The sequence below is a fragment of the Leptonychotes weddellii genome, chromosome 10, assembly GCF_054177405.1.
Source record: "Leptonychotes weddellii isolate Sample4059 chromosome 10, ASM5417740v2, whole genome shotgun sequence".
Classification (NCBI taxonomy): Eukaryota; Metazoa; Chordata; class Mammalia; order Carnivora; family Phocidae; genus Leptonychotes; species Leptonychotes weddellii.
Window position 1 is genome coordinate 42,973,675 of NC_138378.1, and position 20,999 is coordinate 42,994,673.

The following is a 20,999-nucleotide window of genomic DNA, read 5'->3' on the forward strand; positions in this document are numbered from 1 at the left end:
ACACCGAGGCATCCTGCCTTGTGCCTATTCTTCTTCATCCTCTCTGGTGCCAGCCTGGTCCAGGCATCGCCCAGCATCCCTGCTCCAAACCCCTGGAGTGGGGAGGCTTCCCTGGCAGTCCTTGCACATTCAAGGGGCTGCAGGTCATGGGGGCATCTCAGCAGGGCAGGTGGGGGACGATTTAGGGTGAACACACCGTCAATTTCCACACGGACCTTGGCTCTCCCAGTGCCAGGTCATAGGTCACACTGCTGTCACTGTTCTGCAGGGTGAGGCTTAAAGGGCCTTGCCGGTGACTATAAAACAAGGTTCACTCTCAACACCACCACTCGTTCCCCTGGGCTCAGGCAGCTCCAAGAATGACCCAAAGGTCCAAGACCACATGATGAGGCCTGGACCGGCCTGCACGGTCCCTAGCTGGAGCCACAGGGAAGTGGCATGACTGCCCTAACAAGGAGCACCCCAACACCTGCATGCCATGCCCTTGCTGGTGCTCCTCCTTTCCTTCCATGAGAGCTCCTACCTAATCATCAGAACCCGACTTCAATATCCCTTCTACGGAGACAGTGCATCCCACCTGTTATGGATGAGTTCCCTGGGGATCAAATGAGATGGCGCTGGGTGAGCAGGAGACTGGTGGGGAGTGAGGGCAGCTGGAACTCAGGAGCAGCGACGGGCGTGCAGAGATGTCCTGCCATGAACCAAGGGGATGCAGGCTGCCCCTGGGAAAGGGTGCGACCCCGGCAAGGTGGCTCTCTTCGGCCAAGGACGACCCTCCCAGGGCTGGGGAAGTAAGTACCCAGCGGTGGCCTGTGCCCATGGAGCAGCCCAAGCAGAGCGAGCATCCCCCCGCTTGCTGGGCAGCACTGCCTACCCCAGCGACACATTCTCCCCTGCAGGTGAGGTCCTTAGCACCAAGCCCGGGCCTCGGACACCTTTAGGACAGGCACGGATGGCACGGCAGACAGAGCTCTGGTCTCCAGACCTCCACCTGGATCTGACTGAGGGCGTGCTGCCTGCTTCAGAATGCTCACACCTAGTCACCGTCAGAGCAACACAGCCCCGTGAAGAGTCCAGTCCCCACACGGTGAGCATGTAGCAGGGCTTCTGGGGACACTTAGCCATAAAACGTAAGGGTGAGAGGAGTGAAGGAAACACCTCCCGTCCTGTCAGTACCAGGTTCTGCTCCTGCTCTGGTGACCAAACCAGAGCCCTGCGGCTGGCCAGTGTGCGCAGCTGATGAGGCTGACCCACCAGGGCTCTGAGCTCCGGAACCCCAAGCTGAGAGCGCCCCCATTCCACACAGGAGAACCATGTGGAAAGAGCTAGCAACTCTGTCCGACGAAGTTCACCAGGCTACAGACAGGTAAGTAAAATACAGAACGCCCAGTTAAATTTGAATTTCAGATAATGAATAATTTTTAGTCCAAGCATGTCCCACACCATATTTAGGATATACTTTTACTAATAATTCACTTGTTGTTCAAATTTAGCTTGGTGCCTCGTATTTTAACTGGCAACCTTAGGTAATGGGACACGCCAGGCCTTTAAGTCACCTCCATGCAGAGGCCACAGCACTGGCCACAGGGAAGACAGGTTTGTGTCCAGCCTCCAAGAACTAAGTCCACTTCAGTGTGCTGAAAACTGACCATGCTTGTGCACCTGAATTCAGTTTCCACCCTTTGATCTGGGCTTCCGTCCCCACTGAAAAGTTCCTCAGTTCTCCTGGTAAAAACCAGCTTCTGCACACCCCCGGACTGGCTGGCCACGGGCAAGCACATACCCTTGATACTGACCCAGACACAAACCTGCTTCCCGTCTGTGTCAGCTGGGGCCCTTCCATGTTGAGGGGGGGAAAAAAAACCTTGAAAATCCAACATGAATGGTCTTACATGGTAAGGGATTTTTATAAGAACTCATAACTGGAAGATCTAGCAGTATGTGATCTTCGGGGTGGGTTGATTCAGGGGTCGCCATGGCCGAATCTCTACAATTCTCCCCTCTTGAGGCTTCCTCCTCAGCCTGCCCTCGTGTACCAAGACACCTTCTAGCTCTGGGGGCTACATACTGCTTTATTCATCCAAGGGAGAAGGAGGGAAGGAAGGAGAGGGAGCAGGATGGAGGAATGAGAGATAGCTATTCCTCCCTCAATTATAAAGGGAGTCCTTCAGTGAACTCTAATTGAGGTACCTTCAGTCACTTGCCCACCTGAACCAACTGAGTTGACGACATGGGCCAATCAGAACCCACTCCGTGAGCTGGGGTGGTGTTAGTCCGAACCCCTTGTCTACAAGGCCAGCATGCTGACTTCCTCACTGCCCGGCCCTGGCCGCGTCTACCATGATGGCAACAGGCGGCACCTTCACTGGGTAGATAAAGTCAGGGAGACAGGGTCCCTTTCCAAGAGGTTTAGACCTGAATCTTTTCTGGACCCACCTGCGGCAGACAACTCGCCCACATCGATGCACCCCCTCCCACGTGCTTTTCTTATGAAGTGACAGTGACACTGTCCTGCTGAGACTCGGGTTTGTTTCCTATCCTCTGAACCTAGATGGTCTGTGGTGACGGCGGAAGGAACACCGCGCTCATTTCTTGGATCACAGCGCCAGCATGTGGATAAAATGCTCCTCACACTCCCAACAGCCCTGGAGAAGAGGGTAAACTGCATTCTCTGTGAACGGAGAGATACAAAGACAAAAAACCGTCTGGTGGCCTCACCACTCAGATAACCACCAATGACTCTAAAGAAGGAAAGTACCAGCAGAACATGAGGGTATCAGAAACAAACAAACAAACAAAAAGAAAAAACAACAAAAAAGAACTTAAAGGTACCGGAAGTCCATCAGCTAGCAACCCTCTCCAGGGGCACCCGGTTTTCGTTTCTGCCATACAAAACGGTCTCGCACGCGCCCTACACACCGAGACTCCTGAGGCCACCACTCCCTGCTCTTCGAGGCCTTGTGACTCTCCGGCTGACCGTCACCCGGAACGGTGTAGCAGCCCCAGCAGGCCCGCGTCCTCAGTGCGCTGGGCCGCCATCAGACACCCGCACTGCCAAACTGGCGTCTGTAGGCTGGCCCGGGCTCAGGAGTCACCCCCGCCCCTCCCGGCGGGGCTGGTGCCACCGTGGCCCGCACAGGTGCCCCAGGGCCGGGCCCTGGGCCCAGCAGGGAAACGGTAGAGGTCAGCAGCAAGGACCCAGAAGCCAGAGCCCCACTGCCAGGGCCTGGGCCGCGGCTCCGCAGAACTTCCGGCAACTTGTCACCCTCCCTGGGCCTCAGTTTCCTCTCTCCACAGTGACGGGACAGGGATGAAGTGAAGAAGCAGTCATAACATGCTGGGAAAGTACCTAGCACATAGTGAATGCTGGCAACACGCTCCCTCTCACTGTTACCATTTCTATCACTAACTAATGGAGCCCTGGGACCCGCTGTGCCTGAGACAGGCAGCGCGTAAGGCAAGGAAGCTCAGGATTTGGAAACAGCAGGGTGGTTCAGATGTCCCTTTGGCTTCTCAGCTGTGTGGCCAGGCAGCTGAGGACAGCACAGTGTTAGAACTGGATGGTTCCGGTCACCTGAGCCCCTGGGCACAAACGCAAGCTGGGTCCAGGACAGGCAATCAGCCATGAAGCCAATGCCTCCCACCACCCCCCCAGGGTCCCCTACCCAGCCCCTCAGGGCTCCACTCTGGAGCCAGGTCTGCCCTCCCAGGATCCTGGCCTGCACCGTGGGACTCTCCCTCTCCCACCTCGCTACTGACCCCCCAAGCCGCTGCATCCCCCTCACCTTCGGCCTCTCCTCCACGAGGCTGGGCCTCCCAGGATCCCAGCCCCCAGGGTGAAGGCCGTGGACTGGCAGAGGGCACTGGGTGCAAGAACAGAAAGTTGTCTTTTCCAGGATTAAATGCACTTGCTCAGGTCACAGGGTGTAAAAATCTGAGCCCAGAATCCACCCAAACTGGCCTTCTGACCCCTCCGTGGAAACAAACAGATGTGCCAAGGAACATCAGATGTCAGATCTTGAAAGTACCCCAAAGGGGCCTGCCAGCTCTTCCTTCTGGACAAGGCTGTGGCCTTCATCTGTGTCCTCTAGAATGCCAGGACTCTGGAATGTTCTCAGAACCCAGTGTAGTGCCCCTGTGTTGCTGAGCAGGTGAATCTGCAAGTAGCCTCCTCTTCTGGGAAGGGCCTGCTAACCTTAAAAATAAAAGCCACTTATCTTAACAGCAAAACTAAGTTTATTCAGGAATAGCAGAGAATTACAACTTGGGACATGCAAGCTACTGCAAGACCATAGACAAGTCCAATGAAGCAGAGGAGCATTATTTTATGAAGAAGAAGGAGGAAGTCAGGAGTGGTTATTTGGAACCAAAGTCTACTGGAGAGAAGCAAGAGTTCAGGGTGATGACAGTTTCTCACTGGCTGACTTGTAGGGGTAGTAGATTTCTTGCAGGAGATGCAGTGAATATCTTTTCCCTACTGGGGCCTGTAACTGATGATTTTTTGCTGCTGAAGACTCTTCTGTTGGGGGTCTGTAACCAACAACTTTTCCTGTAATGGGTGTTGAGTGGTAGGGCTCCCCCTTCCAGACTCCCCACCCCACTTTAGTGAGGTTTCCTTTATTGATTTTCATAGTCCAGACCTCAGGTTGAGCCTCAGAGCTGGTGCCAAGCCCAGCACTGGAATAAGCATGCTGTGTGACCCTAGGGAAGTGACTTTCCCTCTCTGAACCTCAGTCTTCTCATCTGTAAAGTGGGGACACTGATACCCATCTTAAAGACAATACCCATCTTATGATGGCAATTCACAGAGCCAATTTGCTAATGTGCATGCAGGAAGTGATCAACAAACAGAAGCTCTTCTGATTATTTCCATCCACTCAACACACCAACCCCAGGCACTCTCAGACCTTTCCTGCCTCTGCCTGGCACCCCTGCTCTCCATAGCTCTGGATCAGCTGACCTCCCAGAGTGTAGGGAGAAGGCCACTCAGCTTCCGGTCTGGCAGCTATGGGCAAACAAACCTTTGCCATGTTTTTCAAGGGATGTGGCTTTTACGACCTTGTAAGTGCCAGGAGCCATTGTCTCCTTATCCTCCCACAGATTCTACGAGGTGCGTGTTGCATTGCCGCTGGTCTGTAGGTGAGACACAGGTCTCGGGGGCTCCCTTCACACCTGCTGAGGTTGGACCCTCACAAACCACAAAGAGCCCAGCTTGTGCCTTTTGTGCACATGAGATTCTCAAGGCTCAGAGAGCCTGAAGTCATTTTTTTAGGACATTCTCCCTCCCTTAAGGAGGCCAGCAGCCAGGCTGGGAAGCCCACATAGCTAGGAACTGAGGATGGCCAACAAGCACATGAGCTTACAAGGGGATCCTTCCCCAGTTGAGCCCTCAAATGGGACTCAGCCCCAGTTGGCACCTGCACTGTAGCCTGGGGATGCCCTGAAGCAGAGAACTCAGCTAAGCTGTGCCCAATCCTGACCCGCAATTATCGTGAGACAGTTAATGTGTGTTTCAAGCTGCAAAGTTTGTCGTTGTTTGTTTGTTTTTAAGATATTATTTATTTATTTGACAGAGAGATCGCGAACACAAGCAGGGGGAGTGGGAGAGGGTGCTAAGCAGGGAACCCGATGCGGGGCTCGATCCCAGGACCCTGGGATCATGACCTGAGCTGAAGGCAGACTCCTAACGACTGAGCCACCCAGGCGTCCCTGTCGTTGTTTGTTTTAGATAACTAACCCAATAACTAGAGGCATGTCATAGGATTTTGCTTGCAAACTGCAAAGGGAGCCACAGTGGAGGTAACAAGCCACGCACCCTGAGAGCAGGGTTCACACTGTCTGTGCCGAGATGTACCCTCTGCAGTAAATTCAATGTGTTTGAATTGGCCGTGAGGCTGCCAGCTGTGTCCCACATGGCAGGAAGGACGGACGTCAGAGAGTCGGGGAAACCCGGCCACCCAGGGGCCATGCCACCTAAGCTCCCCCTCCCTCTTTTTATCCCAATGGGAGGCAAGGAAGAGCTCCCAAGAGATCCTGGGAGAGAGGGACCCAAACCTAGGTCCTCCACCAATGTCTGTACTTCCTCACATTAGACAGACACACACTTCCTGCCCACCCAGCCAAAGATCCGAGGCTCCCCAGCTGTGCAGGCTGGGCCTGAGAAGTCCTGGCTCAGAGGTTCTAGCAAAACTAGATTCCACTTCTGCTTCATGCCCAGCAGAGGGATGGATCTGGGGCCGTGGCCACATCTGCTTGGGAGGAAGAGCACACGGCCTGGCTTTCACCAAGTCAGGCTTCCCTGGCCGGCCCCATGTCGCTCCCACATCCATTCACCCCAGGGAACTCATGTAGGAGCTCTGCTTATGAGCAGTTGGTGGGCAAAGCTGTGTTCTTCACATGGCAGGATGATGCGTGGCCAAGGCCAGCAGTGGATGTCATATGGAGGCCAGAGGACGTCATGTGTGCCACTGAGACAAGAAGACAGGAGAGGGGACAAAATGGGTTCAATCAGTGCTTCCCAGACTTTAGGGGCCAAAAATTCTCCTTGAGAGCTTGTAAAAACAGATTCCTGGGCCCCACTCACAGGGAATCTGATTCAGAAGGTCTGGGGTGGGGCCTGAGCATTCCCTCAGGTTCCCAGGGACTCCAGTTCCAGGGACCGCACTTCCAGCAGCAAGGAGCAGAAGGATGGATGAATGATGAATCACCCCTGCATCAGCTCTGGCAGGCCTTGGATGGGACAGAAATAGTGCAGGTAACACACAAACGGCCACACACAAGCATGTGAGCACAGAGACACATCTGTACAAAAGCCTCTCATCCAGACTCACAGAAACACTCACGGACACACACATATGAACATACAGACACATAAGCACAGAGACACAGGCATACGAATGATATACACTTACACACACAAACAGACACCTGTAGGCACAGACAGGTACACAAATGGATCAGTCAGGGTTCTCCAGAGAAAGAGAACCAATAGGGTGTGTGTGGGGCTGGGGGTCATGTCCATGTGTGTAAAGAGATTTATTATAAGGAATTGGCCCATATGATTATGGAGGCTGGAAAATGCAGACCCAGAAAAGCTGGTGGTATAAGTTCCAGTCAAAATCTGAGTCCTAAGGCAGGAGAAGAAGACTAATGCCCCAGCTTGAAGACAGTCACACAAACAGAAAATTCTTTCTTCCTCAGCCTTCCTTCCTACTCAAGCCTTCAACTGTTTAGACAAGACCCACCACATTGTGGAGGGCAATCTGCTTTACTCAGTCTACCAGTTCAAAAGCTAATCACATCCAGAAACACCCTCACAGGCACACGCAGAAATAATGTTTAACTAAATATCTGGGCCAATATCTGTGACCCAGTCGACACATAAAATTAACCATCACAACATATACACACAAGCACACACTCAAACAGACTTATACACAAATGCACATAAGCACATGCATACTCTCCTTTTGTGCACAATCAGAACAACACACTTATGTGCATTCCTACTCCAACATATGCAAAAACTGAAACAAAGGCAGGCTTGTGGATGCACACACATACACACAGTGAATAAACGCAGACATACACATTTACACACATGCACAAATACACAGGCACAATTTTCCCCCAGACAACCCTGAAACGATGCTGCTGTAAAACAGCTCCTTCCTGCTGTGGCACTTTGTGATTTAACAGGGCCCCCTTGTGCTTTGCCTGAGGCACCAGGCTGGTGACCATCACCCACATTCACAGACAACAGGGCCGAGGCCTAGAGAAGATGCAGTAAACGGAGCAAGTCTTCCAACCGCTCTGAGCTTCCCCCCGTGCTTCTGAAAGGGAGAATAACCCACAACACTACCAATAAGCAGTTGTGGTAACCTGGCACTTGAGCTGAGCAAAGACACCGATGCCATGACACCCGCCTCTCCTCTAGCCCGGTCCCCTGCTGGGGGTGAACACTGAACAGGCACGTGTGGTCAGGGCACAGAGCCTGGCGAGGAGATGCCACCCTGGGGCCCTTGTGGCGTGGCCACTGACAATCAGAGGGTGAGTGTCCGGGACCAACACAGCAGGCCCAGCAGAACGTGGGGGCGCGTACAGCAGCCCCTACTTACTGAATGCTACCAGCTATGCACTGTACCAAATGTGCTTTGCTAATTTCAGTTCTCATGACAAATCTCTGAGTAGCCAGGAACCTGGGAGGTCCCAAGAGTTTACATGGCTTGTCCAAGTCACACAAACCCAGATCTCCCTACCCGAAAGCCGCTATGCCCCAGCAGGACCCATCTGGGTAAGGCTCAGGCGTCTCCTTCCTCCTGCCAGGGTAGTCCTGAAGTCTGCGGGGGGTGCCCCTGCAGCTAAGACCATACAATGTGCTTGAGCATTTACACTGAGGAAGTCCCCAAACCCTCACCACAACCATCAGGGGGAAACTGAGGCACAGAGAGGTCGTCCCTCACCCAAGGTCACCAGGTGTTAAAAGGTAGAGCCAAATTCAAACAAATTCAAGCCATGAGCTCCAGAGACCCCACTCTAACTGCTTGCCTGCGCATGTAGAGGGAAGCAAACCTCTGGGTCACTGTCTGTTCTGGAACATCTCTGTTCTTTCTTCACCTTTGCCAGTGTGGAGCCAAAGCTGGGAAGTGATCACTTAGCCAGCAAACACTGCTGTCTGCCAATTTCCAGGTGCAGAAATCACCCAGAGGGGGCATGTTTCCTGGCGATGTCCATTCTCTGAAATTGCAGTGTGCACCCGATTTTCCTGCCCACTTCCTAAGGGGAGATGCCCACTCACACAAACAGAGGACAGTCTCCTTCAGGGGGCCACTCAGAACGCTGGAATCATGGGCCTGAGAAGCGTGTCCTTTGGAGAAGGAAACCCAGATGATTCTGCTTTCGAAAATCCCTGCTGATTTTTTTTTAAGATTTTATTTACTTATTTACTTATTTATTTATTTACTTACTTATTTGAGAGAGAGTGAGCGAGACAGAGAGCACAAAAGGGGGGGGAGGGGCAGAGGGACAGGGAGAAGCAGACTTCCGGCCGAGCAGGGAGCCCTATGCAAGCTCATCCCAGGATGGGGGATCATGACACCAGGCGAAGGCAGACTCTTTTTTGTTGTTGTTGTTCAATTAGCCACTGTATAGTACATAATTAGTTTTTTTATGTAGTGTTCAATGATTCATTAGTTAAGTGTAACACCCAATGCTCATCACAGCAGGAAGGCAGACTCTTATCCGATTGAGCCACACAGGCGCCTCCCTGCTAATTTTTTTAATGCAATGTCTCTTCCATGTATATTTCGAGGGTAGAAAATCGCAAAGCTTTTGTTACAGCTCTCATTTCTGCCTCCTCCCCTTGCAAATAATCGCTGTTTGGAAACTTTTATAAAGGAAGCGGTTGACTTTGTAGCCCATAAGTACACAGGTGGGGAGCTTCTGGTCAAAATGATTCAGCAAGAAACCATCACCGCCCCCCGCCTCCCCCCCCCCCCGCCTCCCCACCCGAGGCAAGCAGCCCCCACCCCCGCCCCGGGGGCGGTTTGCGGGGCGGGGCCCCCTCTCAGCTCCCGAGCACTGCCCTCAGCCCGGCCCGGCTCCCCTAGCGCATGCTGCCCTCCGCGCAGGCAGCCATGCGGCCCGTCGGGGTGCTGCTCGCCTTCTGCTGCCTGGTCCCGTGCACTACCGGGGGCCCTTCGCGAGGTAAGAGCAGGGTCTCCCCTGGGCCGCTTCATGCCGGGGCTCCGGGACTCCGGAGCTCTGGCCGCTCCCCGAGGCGAGGTCCCCTGATTGCCCGTCGGCGGCGGGCGCGCCCTGAGCTTCCCGCCCGGGTCCCCAAGGCACACTGCTGGCTTGGCAGCCTCGGGGACCGCGCGGCGGCAGGGGCAGGCGGCTCCCATCCCGGCTGCAGCGGCCTTTGCGGGGTTCGGGGGTAGGGGGTCTGGGGCCTGCCTGGGGGGGCGAGAGAAGCGCCCTCTGTCGTCCGCCCCCTCCCTGTCCAGGGACTGAGAACTGTGGGCCCAAGGGAGGCTCCCCTGTGGCCCCTGCACGGGGACCAAGCTCCGGGATGCCCCGTGGTGGTTAAGCAGTTTCCATGTGATGCCTGCCCTTCCTGCCTGCCGCCTGCTGCCCTGTGACTTGGCCCCCAGGAGCCTAAAGATCAGACTCTTCCTGCCAGGCCAGCACTGGGGGAGAAGGGGAGGGAGGGTGCCGCTGCTGTCCAGAAACTAAGGCACAAGGATATTGGGTTACTTGCCCGTTACACAGCCAGTGAGCACCTGTCCCCGCCAGAGCACAGAGGAGCAGACCATGCCCTCCCATCACTGGACTCACAGGCCATGGCTGCTGGGGAAGACTTAGAGGTGGGCCACTGCAAGCTTGGCTGGAGGCAGGGGAGGGGGCAGAGTGTGACATGGCAACCCCGTGGAGCTTCCCAGGAGAAATAACAGGTTGAGAAAGAAGGACTTTTGGGTTGCAACGGAACATAAAAGGGCTGAAGACACTGATGTGGCGATTTCCTAAGTCCTGAAGGGCTTAGGGAGGGAAGATGCCATGGGGCTCTGCATTTAGGTCAGTGCAGTTTAGTGTCTGGGCATGGGAAGGTCATGTGCCCAGAGGGCACCAGTATCAGGGGCCCTGCTGCCCCCCACTCCCTCCCAGGAAGGCACTGGAATCTGTTCTCAGGGGAGGGAAGGAAAAGGCTGTGGGAGCCATGGAGGCAGAGTCGGGGCTGGGCTGAGTTCCCGTCTCTGTCCAACCACCAGGGGTAGGGGGTCTGGGGCCTGCCTGGGGGGTGAGAGAAGCGCCCCTCCTCCTTTAACCCCTCAGCTGGTGGAGGGATCCCCTGCCCTCACTTCTTGCCCCTGGACGGTCTCGGGTGGGGCTGCACATGGGGACCACAGGGACAGGACACCCTTCCTCCTCTCTCCCCCAACCCTCATTCTTAGCTCTCATGCTGAGGACACCCTTTCCCGGCCTCCTCTTGTCGGGATACCGCTGTCTTCCTGTGCCCCCCACTTAGTACCAATCCCAGGGGGACAAGTCAGGGGAAGAAGCTGCATGTTCAGAACAGAGACGCACACTCCTCAAAACCTTAGTGAAGGGTCCCCTGGAAAGATGTGGAGCCTGCCGTCATAACTACCCTGGGATTTAATTACTGACACTCACTGTCAACTGTTTTGCCAAGTTCCTTCCGCTTGCCTCCATTTCCTCATGGAACAGAGCAGGGACAGGAACAGGACTGCATGGGGAGTTCAGAGACAGGTGGCACTGGACGACCGTTCATGTCCTCACGGGCCACGCCCACATGAGAGCCACGCGCCCCTCCCCTGTCGGACCTGGTCTCTGCCCCTGCGTGCCAGCCGGCAAGTCCAGAGCCCACACTTACATGCAGAGAGTGGGGTACCACAGACTCCCCAAACCTACTAGCTGTGGAACCAGCAGCCTCCCTAAGCCTGGGCTCATCAGCCAGGAGATGCGTAAAGAACTTGAGCACCCTTGGGCCTTGAAGAGGCCTGACTGCGGCGGCCCATGGAAAGCATTCTCACTGGGCCCGGGGTGCTTGGCAGCCACCTGCCCACATACCTGCTCCGAGTCTCTGCCACGCCGGTAGCCTTCCCAGCCCACTCCACCGCCCCTCCGAAGCAATCTCTTCTGGTGCTTCCTTCATTTGACAGATGAGGGCCCGAGCAAGGGCCTCAGAAAGAGGGGCTTGGAGGCGCCTCTGTCTGGCGGTTGAACAGAGACGGGAACTCAGCCCAGCCCCGACTCTGCCTCCATGGCTCCCACAGCCTTTTCCTTCCCTCCCCTGAGAACAGATTCCAGTGCCTTCCTGGGAGGGAGTGGGGGCAGCAGGGCCCCTGATGCTGGTGCCCTCTGGGCACATGACTTCCCCATGCCCAGACACTAAACTGCACTGACCTAAATGCGGAGCCCCATGGCATCTTCCCTCCCTACGCCTTCCAGGACTTAGGAAATTGCCACATCAGTGTCTTCAGCCCTTTTATGTTCCGTTGCAACCCAAAAGTCCTTTTTTCTCAACCTGTTATCTCTCCTGGGAAGCTCCACGGGGTTGCCATGTCACACTCTGCCCCCCTCCCCTGCCCCCAGCCAAGCTTGCAGTGGCCCATCTTCTCATTACAGGGCTTTACGATTAGTTGAACCTGGTTTAAATCCACCCTGCACTCCTCTGGGGCCTCAGTCTCTCCCCTGTAGAATGGGGACCCACACGCTGCCCCCAGAGTGGTAACAAGAAAGCAACAGCTCTAACTCTCTTGCTCCCCAGACTTTGGCTGCACAGCACACACCCCAGAACCCCCATCCCTGAGGACAGCCCAGGCCCCCTTTAGTGGGGGAGGGACTGACCCCCTGGCCGGGGCCCCAGGCCACCCAGCCTGCACTGTCACCATCTGCTCAGCACCCACCTGGTGGCTTCCGTTCTTCCCTGAAGGAGAGCTCTTTGGAATGTTTATTCTCCATGAGAAGCCTTAGAATTCTCTTAAAGAATCCTAAAAATAGATTTGACTTTCAACCTTTTTTTTAATTAAAAATGGAGCTTTTATTGTTTGTTTAGACAACTGCATTGATGAAGCTTTACTGACTTGAAGCCTACATTTTAGGAAAACATGTAGTTAGATAAAAATAAACCAACTTCAGTATTTTTCCTAAACTTTTTGTAACATTACTGAAATTGCTTAGGAACTGACATCATGTGTTCCAAAAGGACAAGGCATCTGAGGTTCAGCCTCACCTACTTTCACTTCCTTTTTTTTTTTTTTTTTCAGAGAAAGAGAGCGGGGTGGGGGGGTGGTGGAGGTGAGGGAGAGGAAGAGAATCTCAAGCAGAATCCCCCCTCAGCGCAGAGCCCAACTCGGCTCGATCTCATGACCCTGAGATCATGGCCTGAGCTGAAACTAAGAGTCAGATGTTTAACCAACTAAGCCACGCAGACGCCCCTCTTTCACTTCATTTTTCATTCTGTTCAATTCAAGCTAAATTGCATTTAATACATTTTATTTAAAAAACCATTAACACTGGTTACTAAGAGTGATTTCTAATTTGAGGTACTAAGAGTGATAACTAACTTTTTTTGTTATACTTCTCTGTATTTTTCAAATTTCCTACCCAAAATAGGTAGGCTTATAACCGGAAAAAGCATTAAATGTAATTTATGCAAAGCAAAGAATAGAAGCCATTATCGATCCACAGTGGGGAAGGGGGGACCCTCTCCTCTCTGACGGCAGGAGTACATTGAGCTTCGGTGCCTTCCTCTTCCTCTGCCGGCTAGACTACAGTGAGGAGCAGAAATCAAGCTTGCAGTTGTTTGCCCCACTGGTTTTTGGTTTAAACTACAAAGCACCCTTGACTTCGTGTGGCACACAGATGCTGGGGGGGGCGGCCCTCGGCCCGGCCCCGCCCCCTCGTGTTAGGGTGTCTGTGTGCAGAGCCCACGAGGCCCCCCAGCACCACCACCTGAGTCACAGCCACGTGGGCAGCTTGGGGAAATGCGGGTTCCAGGGCCGACCCAGCCCCACCAGCCCAGCTGCTGGCACTCCAAGAATGCAAGCGGCTTTCCTTATTTCCATCTTTGGAGACTTTAAGCAAAGACCGTCCTAGGAGGGCTGGATTCTTACAAAGGAGAATCCCAGTGCTGGTCGGGGACAGAGCTCGGAGGGAAACTCGGACCGGCAGATGGCCATAATCCTGTGCTGGGAAGGGTCCCAGCGGTATGCTGCTTTCATCGGAGCCAGGGAGCCAGGTCCGTGGGGCTGCTAAAGCTTAGGGGGCTTAGTCTTGACGCTTCAGCGTTGCGCCCAAGGAACCAGCTGGGGGAGACCCATTTGCCAGGTGGGGCCCTGCTTGGTCAGGCAGTGCTGGCCCTCCCCAGACTGCAAGATGCTGCCCCCGCCCCGCCCCAGGGTCACAGAACGCACAGAGACTCACGCCTTCTCTGTCCACTCTCAGGGCTCCTTCCGCTGCACCACACACAGGGGAGGGGAGACCACCCAGCCAGATGCCCCCCAACCCCGCCCTAGGTCTCGCATTCGGCAGGGGTCTCACATACACAAGAGGGCATAGCAGACGCGCAGCACCCAAGGCACCAACCTGCCAGGCAGTTCCCAGCCTAGCCAGCCCACTGGCCCTATCTAACCCGACCCCCCGTACAAGGTAGTGGGTATTTCCCTCAGCCCCCTTCTGTCAGTCTCCATGCATGGGGGACTCCTTGTCCCCAGTGGGACATCCCAGTGCAGCTTCTATTAAAGCTCCCATGCTCTGTTGAATTCATGCTGCCAGCTTCCTCCCCTAAAGTTGTGATTTCTTCACGGGGGAACCAGATGGTATCTTGCCCCCCATAAAGCCTGCGTGCCTTGTCGCCGTTATCTTCTACCACCCAAATATACTTGGGTGTCTCGGGTCTGAGCTGGAGTTTGTCGCTCAGGAGCGGACGGGCTGGGGTGGGGTGGGCACAGGTCAGCACCCATCTTTCCACCTTTCACGTGCTCAGCCCGGAAGCTTGGTTACCACTGCCGCTACCCACACACCCCGAGTCTCCACTTCCTGCTGCCTCGGCACCTCTGCCTCATGCCAAACTCAGTCTCCCCAGACTGAACAGAGATGCCTGCGCCACAGGTGCTCCCCGAGGTCATGGCAGAGGGAAGCGAGTGAAGTCTCAGGGCAGTGCAGTCCCCTGGGGTCCTCTGCAAGGACACGGTGTCCCTATCGGCACCCACCGCCACGACCACGTGGGGCTACTGAGCACCTGAAACGGGGCCATGCCACTGAGGAGCTGAACTTCACACTCTGTTTAATTTAGTTAATGAACTAAAACAGCTCAGCTCTGAATCGTCTCTAGCAGGCTAACATTTCAGGAAAATCTGGGAGAACGTCTTCCTAAAGAGAAGCAGTTTAAAATCTAAAAACCCTCTTCCCCTTCTCCCTCCCAGTTTAGATTTTTCCCCCAAAACTTTTTATTTTTTTAAGACTTTATTTATTTGAGAGAGAGAGACAGAGCACAAGCAGGGGAGGGGCAGAGGGAGCGAGAGAAGCAGACTCCCCACTGAGTGGGGAGCCCAACGCGGGACTCAGTCCCAGGACCCTGAGATCATGACCTGAGCTGAAGTCAGACACGTAACTGAGCCACCCAGGCGCCCCAACTTTTTATTTTTAGACATCAGTTGTCCACTGTAGAAATGGACAGAAACCTAAATTCATCATGACCCACCAACCAGAAAAGGCCACCATTCACTTGTTGCCATACGGAGCCTGTGGGGCTTCTTATGTTCCTTTTTTCTTTATAATAAAATCCAAAGTTTGTGACCCAAATGAGCACACAGCTGTGCCGGGCCCGGCCTTGCCTCTCAGCCCTTCTCCACATGCCCTCCTTGCTTCAGCCACGCTGGGGCCCTGAGCCGTCAGACACTCTGCCCTCCGGCCCCCTCACTTGCTCTCGGCCCCTCCATCTAGATTTGTGCAGATGGCACAGCCTGGTGCTGCATCTGCTGTGGACAGACCCCCGCACAGCTCCTGCCTTGCTTCACCTGCTGCTCTGATGTTTGTCTTGCCTGTTTATTGACGGGACGTGGGCTGCAGTGAACATAAGCTTCTGTACCCCCAGAGCCTGCAGGATGAGGAGGGCTCCAGAGGGGCTATTGAGCTAGCCAGACGAAGGAATGAAGTCCGGTCCTCCTTCAGCGAGGGTCCTTGGGGTGTGGCCAGGCTCTGCTTCTGTGGCGCCTGGGAGCAGAGGACGTGGAGAGGAGAGGAGCAGCATGGGGGTCCCTGGTTCTGTCAGACACTGGGGGACCCAAGTGCCGGGGGAGAAGCCCCTCCTGTTGCTTACCCCATCTTTAATCCAAATATGGGCCTCCTCGGAATAGGAAGAGCATGGGAGGATGAAAGAAAGCCAGTCGTCCCTGCCTCCGCCACATGCCAGCTCTGCGGGCCTGACCCCTGTCCTCGGACTTGTACCCAGAAGGGCATGGCAGGAGGCAGCACATGAGGGGCATCAGGTGCAGACGGGCCAACCCAGGGCCTGGAAGCTGGGTGGATTCTGACAAGAATCACTGAGGGAGAGGACAGCAGCTGCATCCGAGCAAGTGAGAAGGCAGGACGTGCCTTTGGGCACTTCTCCGTGGTCCACATATTGGGGACACACTGAGGGGCAGGGTCCAGATGGCGGTGGCTTCCAAGGCCAACTGAGGCACCTTCTTCTAACCTCTGGGGCTGCATCCTATCCAGAGGCTCCGCCCCCGGAAGACGCGATCGGGTTTTCTTTAACACATGCTAGAAACCACTCTGGGTTCCGAGAAAGCCTGTGCGGGCAGGCGCCGCGGGCCGGGACTACCTTCCATTCCTCACGGTACCACCCACCGCGCCTGGTCCTCAGCTCTGAGGAGGGAGCAACCGTGAGAAGCACAACAAATGCTCTGTGGGGTGTGGGGTGGCTGGCTGAGGGGGTAGGTAGACGGCCAGGGGCCACACTGGGCGCAGACAGCAGAACCGAGGTGTGAGGTGCAACACTGGGCCCAAGGACCCTGCTCACAGCAATGTTCTTGTCCGGTTCTGTGCTTCTCTGTTTCAGATTTTTGTTCCCAGATCCTTAACCCAGATGTGAAGCCAGGATTTCCCAAAACAATAAACCCCCACGACCCAGGAGTCCTCCAAGCAGCCAGACACAGCGTTGAAAGGTTCAACAACTGTACAAATGACATCTTCTTGTTCAAGGAGTCCCACATCAGCAAAGCCCTGGTCCAGGTGAGGGTTGGGGACACCCCTACGCGGCCAGGCTGCAGTGGCTTCTGTCTTACCAGGGGCTGGCCGGCTAGTGCCCGTCCATGTAGAGTGTGGCCCCCGGCCGGGAGGCTGACAGCAGCGCCACAGGCAGCCCACGAGCAGCCACGGCCAGAGGCACCAGGGCACAGCAAGAAGGCCCTGCGCCACCTCCCGTGAAGGCAAGCTCCTCCCGGGGGGCCCACAGCACATCTGCAGCGGAACCCAGGAGGGCAGGGGTGGAACAGGCCACTGCAGCCGAGCATGAAGGCCGTAGCCGGGAGAAGCAGAAGGCCGGCCTGCAGGAACCACTAGACCGCCCGTCAGAGCCCCTGCCCTGCCTCGCCCCACCCCGCCCCTCGCCCGCACCGCAGCCCCAAGGGACCTCTTGCCGTTCTCCATCTGGGCCATGTCACTCGGAGAGCTTTGCCCAAACCACTGCCCCTTCCCCACACACAAACCCCAGGGAAAGATGGTGAGGTGGTCCCACTCGGACACTAACAGTTTTTACGCATACTGGTAATGGTTACCCCTGTGTCATAGGATTGTTGGAAATTCTTATAATCCTTATTCTTTTCGAAAATTGCGAACTTTTTTAAGAGCAGGATATTTTTATGATTAGAAAGCATGTGGCAGAAAGGCAAGCTAGTGTGGGGTGGGCTTTAAAAGCCTACTTCCCACGGAAATAGCCCAAGTGTCATCTCTCCGGGGACTCCACCCCAGGGGCCGTGGGGTCTTCCCAAGCCAGGCTTTCGCCTCCTGCGGAACACGGCAAGTTCCTGGTGCTCCTGCCAGTGCTCGAGGGCCTGTGGGAGGGGACAGATGACACTGGGGATGACTTTACTTCATGTGGTACTTGGCGGGGCTGAGGCTTCATTGAGAGACCACAAGTAAGGAGGAACCGGTTGCTGCCGCATTCGTGCGGAAAAGGGTCTATTTGGAAACTGGGGGGAAAAGCAACCACTGTTGGCGTGCAGGGCGGGTCGGCACAGCCCGCAGGTGGGTGTTGGGCATGGAGGTGAGGCGCAGAGTTCTGGGCAGTAAGGAAATGTCCTCCGACAGACCCAGAGCCCCAGTCTCACCTGGGGACCGAGAACTGGTACCATGAGCAGGAATGACATGAGTGGGTAAGAAAGGGAGAGGCCTGGGTGCAAGCGGCAGCTTCCCCCGCCCCCCCCCCACACACACACCGGAGTTCTCTGATGGGTCCCAGACACTCAGCCCCTTTCCGGGAGCGAATCTGGACATCCTTCCCCCCTGGTCTCCATGCCGCCTCCTGCTGGTGAAGGAGCAGCCACCCTTATGCCCTGGACCGAGTAACACCGACCCAGCCCTTCTTCCCCGTAGATCGTGAAGGGCCTGAAGTACATGCTGCACATGAAGATTGGCAGAACTTCTTGCAAGAAGACCCAGCACCGTATTCTAGACAACTGTGACTTCCAGACCAACCATACCTTAAAAAGGGTAAAAACAAAGGGGTCTCACCTCCTCACACCTACTCACTGCCGTCCCAGCCCTCGCGCACTCCCCAGGGCTTTGGGAACCATCCCCTTCATCACCTCTCTGCCTGCAAGTTTCCAACTCTCACTCCCAGCATCCGTGCAGTACCCACAGACCTGGGAGAACACAGAGGGAGGACTCGCAAGAGAGCACCTCAAACCACCCCCCTGAGGGGCACAGCTCCAGGAAATAAACACCCTGGGCTTGGGGCAGGGGAGGTTAGAACAAAAGGAGCTTTCAAACAGTTCAAAAATCATATACACACATACACATGCAGGAGAGAGCAAATGTGACATCTAATTAATTTGCAAAAAAAAATGAAAATATTTTTTTCTTGAATCTCTCAACTTCTCTGTAGATGTGAAATTTTTCAAAATAAAAACTTGGGGCAGGGGAGAAACGTCCAAAGGAAGATGCGCACGCACTGCCCACCGCTGCAGGGAACTTAACCCCTGCAGAGCGTGTCAGGAGCGCAGCCTCTGCGATGGGGGAGGGAGGGGGTCTCAGTGTGCCCTTCTTTGTTTCAGACTTTCAGTTGCTACACGGAAGTTTGGGTCATCCCCTGGCTCCAGAGGTTCAAGGTGCCCGTTCTCCGCTGTCGCTGACTTCCGCCTCTCAGCAACACTGCACTCCTGCTCTTTACTGCATGCGGTCACAGCCCCGCCCTGGCTGTCACAGGCCCTGGGACCTTCCGACGCAGTGGCTCACCAGTGAGCCGAAACGGAAGTGCCCGTGGGCTCATCACAGAGTAGCCAGGGTGGAAGAATGATACTGCCCGTGGTTAGAGTATGTATTTCGCATTTTCTTCTAACCTAACTAATTTTACCGATGCTCTGATGGTAATTATTCAGGTTCTGGACCTCTGAGCGAGCCCCCTCCGTCCCCTCCCACCTGATTACCTGGTGGTCCCACATCCAGCAGTGAAAGCCCAGAGATCCGTCCCTTTGGCCAAATAATGGTTACAGCCCTGGGCAGGGGGACAAGTCCGCTACTGTGCATCTTGACCTTTTGTGCATGAATAAAACTATGAATAAATATGAATAAAGAACTGACCATCTCAAAGCAACACCTGTTGCTTTACCTGTTAAAGGGACAGTCAGGAAGGTGAGGTGAATGTTGTGAGAGGTCCCTCTCACTGAGTGGTCTGATGAGTCTAGTGACTTCCATAAAGCCCCTTGGAGGCTTCTCTGGCCTTTCACTGCCAGCTAAACTATACTGAAGACCAGAGGAGCTGGAAACAGGCCAGCCTGTGTCCACATCATGAACTGGCAGGGCAGACAGCACCCCACTTTGGAGGGCGCTCACCCTCCAGCTGGGCTTTCTTCTGACCAGGAGTCATACATCCAAGTTCTTGGTGGACTTGATAATTCATAGGAAACAAAATCTGCATTAAAAACGTATGACAATTTAGTATGCAGTTGTAAACTTGATCACTATGTACAACCAAAATGAATTACCCTTTGGCTTCCTTCAGTGAGGAGAGATCTTTAATTTCCAAATCCTCATTCATTTTTGCTGGCTCGCCTCCTTCTGGTCATTTAATTCAGGGACAGTGGTGGCAACTATGCCACAAGATAATTTATTTGATGATTCTAAAGGCCACGTTTTCATCAAGTGTGATTCTGAAGGCCACCCTTTTCGTCAAGCCTTGCAGTGCTTGGCCACGGACATGCCCAGGAGCTTACAGACAGAGATGGGCATCACTCAGAGAAGACAGGCCCCCAGCCGCCCTGCTCCAGTAGGCCTGGCTTGGAATGCAGAGCCTCTCGCTTTGGATTTCCTCCTCTCCAGGCCTCTTCAAACTATAGATTAGTAAAAAATACACTGTTGCCTTTAAAAAAAATATGGACTTGGGGCACCTGGGTGGCTCAGTCATTTTAGCCTCTGACTCTTGATTTCAGCTCAGGTCATGATCTCAGGGTCGGGAGATGGAGCCCCAGGTAGGACTCCAAGCTCAGCAGGGAGTCTGCTTGAGATTCGATCTCTCCCTCTCCCTCTGCCCCTCCTGCCCTGCTCTCTTTCTAAAATAAATAAATCTAAAAAATATGGACTTGATAATTCACAGGAAACAAAATCTGCATTAAATACGTATGACAATTTGGTACGCAGTTGTAAACTTGATCACTGTGTACAACCAAAATGAATTACCCTTTGGTTTCCTTCAGTGAGGGGAGAGCTTTAATTTCTAAATCCTCACTCATTTTTGCTGGCTCGCCTCCTGGTCATTTAATTCAGGGACAGTGATGGCAACTATGCCACAAGACAATTTATTTGATGATTCTGAAGGCCACCCTTTCATCAAGATAAATGAGTCCACCCAGCGTTGTTGACCCCATACATAAACAAGGTGGCAGTAACACCAGGAGTCAGAGCTTCAGACTCAGATGGGCCTCGGGACACAGCTGAACGGGCAGGATGTTGCAGCAAATAAAGGTAGGAACCCATGCAAACTCCCAGTTGGTCCTCATGAACATTTAAATACGGCCCAGAGCACATGAAGGCCAGGCCTCTCCTGAAAATTATTACTTAGGCTTCCAGGCCTGTGGGCCCACCTGGCGTCACCTGGCCTCACGGTCAGAAATGAGAATGCAGGAAGAACAAATATTGTGAAGATGTCAATGCTACCTAGAGCAATCTACACATTCAATGCAATCCCCATCAAAATACCATCCACTTTTTTCAAAGAAATGGAACAAATAATCCTCAAATTTGTATGGAACCAGAAAAGA

General features: G+C 54.3%; 1 protein-coding gene across 2 annotated transcripts; it reads left to right on the forward strand.

Moving 5' to 3' along the window:
- The first annotated feature begins 9,568 nt into the window (after positions 1–9,568).
- On the forward strand, positions 9,569–19,256 carry CST7 (cystatin F). 2 transcript variants are annotated; one of them, XM_006741184.3, is made up of 4 exons: positions 9,569–9,705; positions 16,583–16,755; positions 18,118–18,234; positions 18,798–19,256. In XM_006741184.3, the coding sequence occupies exons 1-4, from the start codon at positions 9,612–9,614 to the stop codon at positions 18,873–18,875; spliced, it is 462 nt and encodes a 153-aa protein (XP_006741247.1). In that variant the 5' UTR covers positions 9,569–9,611; the 3' UTR covers positions 18,876–19,256. The 2 variants fall into 2 exon arrangements, with proteins under 2 accessions (XP_006741247.1, XP_081689402.1); XM_081833276.1 differs by lacking the exon at positions 18,798–19,256 and having other exon boundaries at positions 18,118–18,777.
- The last annotated feature ends 1,743 nt before the right edge of the window (positions 19,257–20,999 follow it).